Here is a 10,998-nt window from a genome sequence, read left to right on the forward strand (position 1 = left end):
GTAGTGTGAGTTCAGCGTACTGTGACGTTGCTGTATTACCAGGTGGCACAGTGTGTGTTCACACACTCCCTTCTGCTCTGTCTGTTTTTTTCTCCGGCTCATCTTGGGTGTAGGACATGTCTTCAGCGGAGCGTGGCAGCGCTCCCTCACTGAGTCCCTCCGACTACCTGTTGGACGTCAACAAAGTGCTCCTGGCCATGGCCGACAACGAGCTGCTGCTGAACTCCTCTGAGCTCAGCGGCGGGCTCTACGAAGACTTTTCCAGCCAGGAGGACACGCTGAGGGTGGGTCGTTGTGAACGGCGCAAAAATGACGATTATAATAGCAGAAAAAAGGACATTTTGTGGTAGAAATAGAGGACGTTATTTACTTTGAAGCACTTGCTCTGCACCTTGTGGGGAGAGCTTTAGAAAACACAGCGTTCTGGTATCAATCAATCTGATATATATGGACATTCCCCCCCCCCCCCCCCTCCCCTCTCTCTCACTGTGCTGTCTCTTTTCCTTCATCTTGCATTTGTCTTTTCTATAGAATATCAAAGAGAATCTCGAGCGCGTTGGTGAGCAGGTCTCGGGGATCCACGAGCGGCAGCCCGACGTCATTCGGGACGCTTCCCCCGCTGAGGTCGCCCAGATCGGAGACGCCCTCACGCAGCTCAACGCCGAGTGGGACCGCATCAACCGCATGTACAACCACCGCAAGGGGTGCGTGCGCCAACGTCACACACGACCTGCACAACAGATCACACACACACACACACCGCATACACTCGTCCACTAGAGATAAGGCGGCGAGTCAAAACTTGAAGAAGTTTTTCCACAGAAAATGAAAATGTGCGACTTGGGAGACGAGAAGCGAGCTGCGATTTTTCAAATGCGAGTGAGTGTGTGTGTGTGTGTGTGTGTGTGTGTGTGTGTGTGTGTGTGTGTGTGTGTGTGTGTGTGTGTGTGTGAATTTGCGTGTTCGGGAATTGTGGTCGGTAGCTGCAGGGACACTGAATGCCAGCTGTCCGCTAGTCGGGAGACAGCAGGAACAGATAAAGACCTAGGCAACACAATCAAGCTCGCTAGACACACACACACACACACACACACACACACACACACACACACACACACACACACACACACACACACACACACACTGACCTTGATTACTATCAACACAATTCCTCGGGCATAAACAATCTCATGCCTATTCACATTTTCACTCACTCATTCACTTAGTGACACACACACACACACACACACACACACACACACACACACACACACACTCACACTGGGTGACCTTGACTACCGTCAACACAATTCCTTTGGCGTAAACAGTCTTCATTTGCTGAGTACAGAGTACTGTGCAAAAGCTAGAATTAACTAGTAAGCTAAAGTGTGAAAGCTCTCTGTCTGCAATCGCAGTAACCTTTTGGGCATCATTAAAAATCAGAAGAATTGAGTGTATTTTGTAAAATTGTTCATCCAAAACCGATTTCCTCACCTTGCCTCTCTCATCAGATTTGTTATGCTCCAAGCGCTGCTGTAAGAGGAAATGGCCCTCATGCAGACCATCAGTGAGATAAAGATCTGTTTTTTTACATTAGGCATTCTAAGTAATGGGTCCGTCTATGCTGATTTATTCAATAGCATCTCTGTGAGCTTTCCTGATTGTGATGCCATCTTTTGGTGTTTAATAGAGGTCAGCTGTGGCATTTTTTCCTTCTCATAAACTGAGGAATTTCCCAGCGGTCAAACAAAAACGGTACCGTAAGAAACCAGAATTCATTAATCTCTCTCCTCCCATTCTATATGAATCCCGCTCGCTTCCGAACCAGAGCAAAAGAAGTAAATGTGACTTTAACTTCCAGTGTGGAGATTTTATTTTGTATTGGATGCGTAATCAAAAATGAATAGTGTCCTATGCAAGTGTTCCACATGTCAACCAATGTCTGCAATATGTTTAGCATGTATTTGTTGAGATTTCCTTAAAGGGGACAGTGTGTAGCGTTCCTGGGGGGGATCCATATTTAGAAATGGAATTTGCTCTTTTAGTGTAATTATGGTAAGGATGGCCTACCGCGGCGGCTCATTTTACCAATCTTGCAGATTGCAACCACACACTAGATACCACCAACCCTTTGTCTGTCAGATTCCCTGTTTCTTTACAACCTTTGAATCGTACTCAAGAAAGACCTGGTGTGTGTGTGTGTGTGTGTGTGTGTGTGTGTGTGTGTGTGTGTGTGTGTGTGTGTGTGTGTGTGTGTGTGTGTGTCTCCTTGCTGCAGGAGCTTCGACCGTGCTGTAGAGGAGTGGAGGCAGTTCCACTGTGACATGAATGACCTGAACCAGTGGCTGACTGATACAGAGACGCTGCTGTCGGAGAGCGTTGCCCCTGATGGACAGCTGGACCTGAACTCTGCCCGACAACAGCAAGAGGTCAGTGGAGAGTGACGAAGCTCGTGAATGTCTGAATATGTGCTTTGTGCAAGTGTGTGTGTGTGTGTGTGTGTGTGTGTGTGTGACTGCCTGAATTTACATGCATACTGGTGTGTTTTACATGCTTTTCACATTAGTCTCACCACCCCAAAGACCTGGTTGAGTTTCTAAGTGCAGAGTATTATATGTTCTTACATATTTGTTGTCATTATAGAACACTTTCATGGTATTCCACCTTTTGTCATTATAAAACTAATAAGACAAATATAGACTCCCATACAGTATGATTAAAGCAAGAGTATTACTTTCCCAGGGTGCACTGGTAAAATGTTTGAAATATAAGCAGGCAGATGTTTGGAAATGTTAGACCAGAGATAATTGCATTTTGCATTATATTCCGCTCGTGGGGAAAATGGGTGCAGAGTGAGACGGCGAGAGGTGAACTGGAAAGCAAGATGAGAAGGGGGCCTCTAATTTAGCTTTGTTTGATTTGAAGGCGCTAATTTAATTTCCGCGGGTTAGACCGAGGCCCGCTGAAGCCGCTGCATTATCGCTGACGGCGCTATCGCCATTAACACCTTTTATCGGTGTGATTTGCAAAGTCCGACCCGCGCTCCGTCCGTCGAGCTCTTTTGCACGTTTTCACAGCCGCTGAGATTGATGCGAGGGATCAAGTGGATGGGAATTGAGAGATCAATTAGCCGACTCGCCCTTTTAGCGGTCTTCGCGATCGCTCACCCTTTGCTTTAGGGGTCTGTCTCGGCAAGTTAAATCTCTCTTCGGTGGAAGTAGAGATTTAGCAGCTTAAATTGCGATGTGCCACAAATCGTGCCTCTTGTGTCAATCAGAGATTTGCTTGGAGAGACGGACTTGAGCTGGGGGATTTGGACCTGAGTGAATCGGCTTATGCCGTTTGATTGATCCCTGATTCGACCTTTTTTTTTTTTTTTTGTGCTCATGCTCTCTTTCTTTCTTTTGTAACGTATTTTAGGAGCTGGAGGAAGGTGTTGTCAGCCACCAGCCCGTCCTGGCTGAACTGACCCGCACTGGGGAGCAGATAATTGGGCAGCTGTCATCCCCCGACGGATCCCTGCTTGAAGAGAAGCTAGACACCCTCGGTCAGCGCTGGAGAGCTGTCAACCGCCATGTCCTTGAGAGACAGCGCAGGTAATGTATACTCTGGAAAACACACGGGATGATACTTTAGTCAAATGTGGATTTGAACACATATGATTAACATCATTGCTGTGTGTTGACTGTATAATATTTGGTTTTGCAGTATAATGTAGCAAAGAGGTCCCTCTCCATCACCGATGGTATTTGTTTCTTTATCAGCGTTTGGCAGGTTAACATTATCAGTGTGGCCAATCAGTCTGTAACAGCAATTTAAATGTAAATTTTAGGAATAGGCCTGCAACAGGAAATGGAGATCCTAATCTGAGTACATAATATGTGTGTGTGTGTGTGTGTGTGTGTGTGTGTGTGTGTGTGTGTGTGTGTGTGTGTGTAGGCTGGCTGGAGGAGACCCGGCCCTGTCAGACCTGGTGAGGAGAAGCGAGGTGCTGGCTGTATGGTTGGAGCAGGCAGAACTCGCTGTCAGCTCCTTACCCGTCACCGCCACCGACAGCAACCTCAGAGAACTCAAGGTACAGCGAACACGCTCCTGTTGGTGTGCAGGCTTTTTCTATTTCTGCTCCGGAGCTGAAAGATTCAGCTATTTTTATGACCGGCTCTACCCTCGTGTTGCTCTCTGTATCTCAATCACAAGCCAAAACCTTGTCAAACCCAGTAAACATACGGGGACCGAACTCGCGTCTCTTGATTTGTGCAACACAGTTTTGTTGAAGAAAAAAACCAAACAATCACTCTGATTTTTCAGTCTTCATTCCTTCCTGACAACCTCAGCCAGACTTTTCCTCCGTGGACAGCGAGAGACACATTGCGAAAAGTACAATAGAAATGTGTTTCTATGGAGCAACTCTGTTCTACTGCTGACACTCACAGTGTTACTTCTTGATTTCATCAACTAATCGGTCCGTCTTCATGGAGTTAAGGGTCGGTGCTTATTTCCCCCCCTTGCAGGCCCTTGCCGAGCAAATGGATGCACAGAATGAACGTCTCGGATGGGTTAACAAGCATGCTCCTCAGATCCTGGCCAGTCCGAATGTGAGCCCTCAGAGCAGAGACCAGCATGTTGGCAAACTGAGGGCCATCAACCTCAACTGGAGCAAGGTGCAAACGTTTTTCTTTGCTTGTTATTCTGCCTCGTCTTCCAGGTTTTTGTATCGGGTGAAAGGTGAAAGCAGCTTTATGCTGTAAACATTGGAATGCTGTAATGTTCGCCGTGTTTTACAGCAGTGAGACGTCCCGTCCTCCTTGTTTTCTTCATTTGCCCTTTGACATTCTCTCCTCCTACTTTCACTCATCTTGTCACTCGTCTTCTTCCCTCTGCAGGTGACCCATGAGTTGTTGGACAAAGTCGGGGAGGTGGAGGCCAACCTGCAAAGTCACGCCCAGTTCCAGGACCGGATGAACAGGCTCACTGACTGGGTCGTCGTCACGCACCAGACGATCGTGACCAGAGGCTTGAGCCCCGGCCAAGCACAGGTAGGATCGTCTGAAATACATCACAAGAACCAAGACGCCTGACATCACAAACATAAATGTTGTGCCTAAAGGGAGTTCTGTCCTGTTCTAGTCTCTGGAGGCCTCCATGAAGGACAGGAAGAAGGACCTGGAGGACTTGCTGGCCCATTCTATAGAGCTCCAGAGACAACAGCAGCTGCTGCCTCAGGAAAAGGTCCCGGTTTCCATAGCGATATGATTTAATAATGACATACTGCTAATTGTTACACGCAATTACGCCGTATTGCTTGTTAAAGTGCCACAAATTTAATTGGCTGTCCTATTAAAAGCTGGTTTCCTGTAATAATTTCTCATTAATTATACATTCCCATCTCTGGATTTATGCTCATAGGGTAAGGTAGAGGAGCTGGCAGGGGATTGGAAAGCTCTGGACGGTCGACTGAGGGAGTCTCTCCAGCCGCCCGTCTCTCCATGGACACAGCACCAACACGGCGTCCAGCACCAGCAGCTCGGTAAAGATATCTAGCATTGCACTCCTGACGCTGAGGATCCTTTATCTTTATAAATCGTCAGTAGTAAAGGGATGGAAAAAAAAATGTAACTTCCCATTGAAGTATTAAGCCTTTAATTGGACAGAGGAAATGAGATATTGGATCATTAACACCGGGGCGACAAACATATAAACATGCACTCGTAATAAATACGGATTTGAAATTCATTATAGGCTCGGCTTACTCTGGTGCATGAAAAATGCGGGATAAAATAACAAATAAGAGGTGAGCAACAAAGTCCTGCTCGTGGAACACTAAAACAAACCCTGATGCCTCATTCGTCATGATTTAGTGCGATGGCACACTCCCCTGAGAGCCATCGACAGCAGCACCTCCTCTCTCGCTCTAACATCTCAAATGTTCATTGCATCATTTCCTTGTAAAGAAGCTCTGTATGTCAACATTACCTGCCTTTTTTTCCCCCCCCGTCCCCGCCCCCCCGTCCCCGTCCCCCCGCTCCAGTGTCTGCTGTCCCCTCAGCCGTGCAGATGGCCAGCCTGGTTAGCGAGGACCCTCGCCACCAAACCCCGCACACACCGGACGGCGTGGCGCCCACCGACCTCAACGAGACGGCCACCGAACTGGCGAACTGGCTCCTCCTCATCACGCAGATGCTGAAGTCTAATATTGTCACCGTGGGGGACACGGAGGAGATCAGGACGACGATGGGACGTCTTCAGGTGAGACATGGGGAGCAGAGAGGACCGACTGGAAACAAGTTGACAATGTGATTGAGTGATGATTCATTAATGGAATAGTACATGTTTTTTTTTTTTTGTGAAAGCTGAGCTGTCAAATTCGATCCTATGAGCCATCCACTTTGTGTGACAGCGTGTGTGTTTTCGTGTCTCGTCCTTGCCAGGTGACAAAGAGTGACCTGGAACAGCGTCACCCCCAGCTGGAGGACATTTTCACCCTGGCACAGAACATCAAGAACAAGACCTCTAATCTGGACGTTCGCACATCCATCACTGAGAAACGTATGTAGAACGCAGTTTAAAGCACAGTGGCCGCTCCGCAGACGGCTCGGTTTTTAATTTCCGTCTCTGTTCTCGCGACTGCGTCCGTCTCCGTCTGAAGTGGAGAAGGTCCGCAGCCAGTGGGACAGCACTCAGCACGGCGTGGAGGCGCGGCTTCAGCAGCTGGATGACATGATTGGCCACAGCAACCAGTGGGAGGAGCAGAGGAAGGAGGTCAACGCTCTGATTGGGCACAACGAAGGACGATTCCACAACCTTCTTCAGCAGTCCAGCGACCCCCTGACCAAACAGCTCGCTGACAACAAGGTTAGGGAAAAGTTCTCTCCGCGTCCTCTGGGTGTCTGGGGGGTCATTCCTTGTGGATCTATATCCGTGTCTTTACGGTAGATTAGAAATGTACTCGAGGGGAATTTGTCCGCTCACTTTCCTAATTGAGAGAAAAATCGTATACAAAACCAAACTTTAAGTATTAGAGCTCCTTTAACGAAGTGTATGAGTCTGTGCGAGGTGGGAGTGAATAAATCACCTCTCTGCAGTATCACTTTGAACCTTAATAACATCCGTGCACCGCGTCGTCCATCATTTTAATTTGAGACGACGACTTTCTCCGAGACTTTCTGGAAACAAATTCTGTCTCATGAGTGTGTCCGACGCATTACAAGAAGCGAACACTAGAGGGCAACTGAGTTTAATAGAATCGGGCAGGTTAGACACACAACTATCTGGTGTGTGTGCTTTTGTGATGATAAGTAATTGTCCATTTAAATTAGTGACGTGTACCTTTTTGTGAACAGAACAAGAGGCTGGGGGTCGAATGTGGATGACTTATTTGCCGATGCTAAATTTGAAATAATTATATGGCCTCATGAATAACAGCTGGGTCTTATGTAACCTGCTTGATTAAGTAGAGGTTAGAATAACAATGTCAGATTGCTGAGCAGCGGAATAACAAATGTCTTTGTGTTTTTAGTGCCTGAACTTTAATTTGATTTGATAAAGTTTTGTAGAATAGGTCATTAATAACTAAAGCTGGCCGAAAAAAGGCCGTGCCGACGGGGCCCTTCACGGCGACGCGCAACCGTTGAGTCGCGTTTGTCACATTTTCAGTCGTGGTGATCCTAATGCCGCCGTGTTGATTGTTTTATAGGCATTCCTCCAAGACCTGGGCCGAGGCCAAGCCACGGTTGTGGCCTTCAACGAGCTGTCCAATCATCTTTTGAGGGAGTATTCTATCGACGACACCCGGAGGATCAAAGAGGTCACAGACAAGCACAACGCTGCCTGGAACAGCATCAACAACAGGTGCACACACACACACACACACACACACACACACACACACACACACACACACACACACACACACACACACACACACACACACACACACACACACCTGTTCACCTGTGCATGCAGTTTGATTGTGTCACATGAGGGGGCTGCTATTGCTGCCGGTATTTAATCGTGCGCTGCCTGCTACAGCAGTTAAATTTCCTAAGTCGCGCATTTGACTCGTCGTCATCGATTGGCAGGGCAAGCGACCGCCACGCCCATCTGGACAGTGAGCTGAAGGGCCTGCAGATGTCTCTCAGGGAGCTGGAGTCCTTCCTCAAATGGCTCCAGGAGGCAGAGACCACAGTCAACGTATTGGCCGACGCCTCCCAGAGGGAAGACCTGTCGCAGGACTCCGCCCACGTGAAAGAGCTGCGGCGACAACTAGAGGTAGGGCTACAGACAGATAGAGAAACTTTCTGTGTGTGTGTGTGTGTGTGCGTGTGTGTGTGTGTGTGTGTGTGTGTGTGTGTGTGTGTGTGTGTGTGTGTGTGTGTGTGTGTGTAATCTATGCACAGGTGCTAGCCTATTATCTCAGTGTCATCCTTCACCATTAGGTTTGAGGCAGAGGTGTCTGTGTGTGTGTGTGTGTGTGTGTGTGTGTGTGTGTGTGTGTGTGTGTGTGTGTGTGTGTGGGGGGGGGGGGGGTGCATCCATGTGTAAGTGGCTGGTTTAAGGTGTGTGAATGAGAGGGCATACAGAGGGCGTGTGAGTGCTTGTATGCATTGAGTGCTGCTCATTGATCCTCTTGTCCTGTGCTGCTTAGGAATTCAGTGCGTGTGTGTGTGTGTGTGTGTGTGTGTGTGTGTGTGTGTGTGTGTGTGTGTGTGTGTGCTAGCGCTCCCTCACACCAGCTTGTCATTTACTCAGACCTCCCTTCAGGGATCTGTTGACACACATCATCTTATGCTTTATGTAACGTTTTAATCCCCAAATCGCTCCACCTCACCGTTACAACGGATAAAACGGTCACTGATGTTCTTCGTTTTGAAATGCTGCCCCCGTCAGCCGTGACCTCATCTCTTCTGGATTGTACACTGAGGGGCTGTCATTTGCTCAGCCTCCTTTCCAGACGTTGGTGTATGTGTGTGTGTGTGTGTGTGTGTGTGTGTGTGTGTGTGTGTGTGTGTGTGTGTGTGTGTGTGTGTGTGTGTGTGTGTGTAGCCAAGCTTCTGCTTGGTCTTTGGATAAACTCCTTGTCCCTGAGAAATTGCCGCAGTGTCGTACATCTTCTAGAGAGACCGAAAGCTTAAGGCCAATAGCATTTATTTTTTTTTGGTTTCATTGTCTTGAATGGCACAGTTCTATCGCTCCCGTTTCCAGGATCCAATTAGTTAAAAGCAGGCCAAGGTTATAGAAAGAAAAAAAAAAAAAAATGACAATGAATCACCGCATGAATGGCCACAAAGATTTGTGAGGATTCATTAACTTGGTTTGGATTGGGAGGCTGAGAGACTTCTGCAGCTCATTGTTCGGCTCTGGCTGGATTTGGTCCAATACAATTCTGACCACTGAAAAAAGGATCTTATTATCACTTTCATCTGCCCGTTACACTGATCTATATTTGTTGATCCATCATTTTAAGCCCCACTTTCAAAGATGTAAAAGGACACTTTCTTTCTACTGTTACATTTGATTCCTAAATAGTCATCTCTGAGGTGAAGTGTGCGGTAAATATGGTTATCGACGCATCTCTAGAAATACTCCACATATCAGACCTTATTGAGTTGATTCTGATCCTCACTTCCACCGCTCGGGCTCAGTTGGAGTCGAGCTTTATGGACGGCACTTGAGCAGAAAGCGGAACGATAAAAGCACCTTTGAGCCTCGGAGGATGTGTGTGGACATGTCTCCGCAACTCCTTTATGAACTCACAGCGATGAGCTGATGACTGTCTGCTTTCTTTAATCACAAGATTTGGCCACAAGCCACGGTCATCCTGACTTCTTCTTTCATATTAAACCTACAGGTCGTGGATTTATAATCGAGCAGTGATAAATACAAAATGTGGCACATTAACTGAAAATCCTGAACATTTAGACTTTAGCGTTTAGCGTTTCGACTCTCGTGGATTAAACACTTAAAACACATTTTTAAGACGCTTCACTGTAGTAATGTTTCATGATCTTGGCATCGGGGTTACATTATGGATAAAATCCTTTATTAATGTGTAGCACAGTGTGGTACAGTTTATTTACTGGAAGCGTTATTGAGCAAATTATGCGTAAATTAAATTTTGTCATAAAGCAGTCGTGCTCGTTAAGTTCCAACATTGTCTTCGATGGTGCGTTGCGAGCCGGCGTCATAAAAACAGGATCGTTACCTCTGACTAATTTTCTGTCGTCTCGTAGAACATGAGATCATATCTCCTGACTGTCACTGGAGCCGGTATGTGTGGTACATATCTTATATAAGACACCCCCCCCCCCCCCATCACACCACACCACACCACACCTCGCACGTGCTCACATGGTGGAAGGCCTCGTAATGATGGCATCAGCAGAGAAGTGCAAAGGTGCACACAGCAGGACGAGCTGCTTCTTCTTTTATATCAAACTCAACATCTGCGTCTTTCGCTGTGGGCATCAGAAATGTACTGGTGCATAGGTGTGTGTGTGTGTGTGTGTGTGTGTGTGTGTGTGTGTGTGTTGACCACAGCAATGTGAGCAGCAGAGACATACATGCCCCCCCCCCCCCCCCCCCCTCCCTACCACTTCTTAGCTGAGACCTGTGTCGGCGCCATTTAAAGCTGAGGCCCTGAAGCTAGAGTTGGTACTTTGTGGACCGATCGGAGTGGATGCTGTAGCCAGTTAAGCCTTAACTAAACAGATCATGATCCCCTCTCCCAGTGTGTGTGTGTGTGTGTGTGTGTGTGTGTGTGTGTGTGTGTGTGTGTGTGTGTGTGTGTGTATCTATCTGTGCACAGGCCCGTCGGTAGATGATGATTACTCTAGCCGTCTGCGCAGGTAAGCCGCCGCGTGTTGGTTTAAAGGAATTTGTTTGTGTTCATTTGTCCCCCCCCCCCCCCCCCCCCCCCCCGCCTTCGGAGTGTCCCTTCATCTGTACGGAGAGACTCGGCAAGCGAGGGGACCGAGCGCTGTGACGCGACCCCCGCCGTCT

At 47.7% G+C, this 10,998-nt stretch overlaps 1 protein-coding gene across 2 annotated transcripts in view; it reads left to right on the forward strand.

The window, feature by feature from the left end:
- utrn (utrophin) overlaps positions 1-10,998 on the forward strand; it is a 152,916-nt gene that overhangs the window by 44,360 nt on the left and 97,558 nt on the right. For both annotated transcript variants that reach the window (XM_068724443.1, XM_068724442.1), the window contains exons 42-55: positions 114-284; positions 532-704; positions 2,279-2,429; positions 3,421-3,596; positions 3,940-4,075; positions 4,512-4,661; positions 4,884-5,036; positions 5,128-5,229; positions 5,407-5,527; positions 6,029-6,246; positions 6,429-6,546; positions 6,647-6,852; positions 7,694-7,848; positions 8,079-8,268. In XM_068724443.1, coding sequence (XP_068580544.1) covers positions 114-284; positions 532-704; positions 2,279-2,429; positions 3,421-3,596; positions 3,940-4,075; positions 4,512-4,661; positions 4,884-5,036; positions 5,128-5,229; positions 5,407-5,527; positions 6,029-6,246; positions 6,429-6,546; positions 6,647-6,852; positions 7,694-7,848; positions 8,079-8,268 — 2,220 coding nt within the window. The remainder of the gene's footprint in view (positions 1-113; positions 285-531; positions 705-2,278; positions 2,430-3,420; positions 3,597-3,939; positions 4,076-4,511; positions 4,662-4,883; positions 5,037-5,127; positions 5,230-5,406; positions 5,528-6,028; positions 6,247-6,428; positions 6,547-6,646; positions 6,853-7,693; positions 7,849-8,078; positions 8,269-10,998) is intronic.

Source organism: Cebidichthys violaceus, unplaced genomic scaffold, assembly GCF_023349555.1.
Source record: "Cebidichthys violaceus isolate CVI_PGR_0920_01 unplaced genomic scaffold, fCebVio1.0.p SCAF_31, whole genome shotgun sequence".
NCBI classification, from domain to species: domain Eukaryota; kingdom Metazoa; phylum Chordata; class Actinopteri; order Perciformes; family Stichaeidae; genus Cebidichthys; species Cebidichthys violaceus.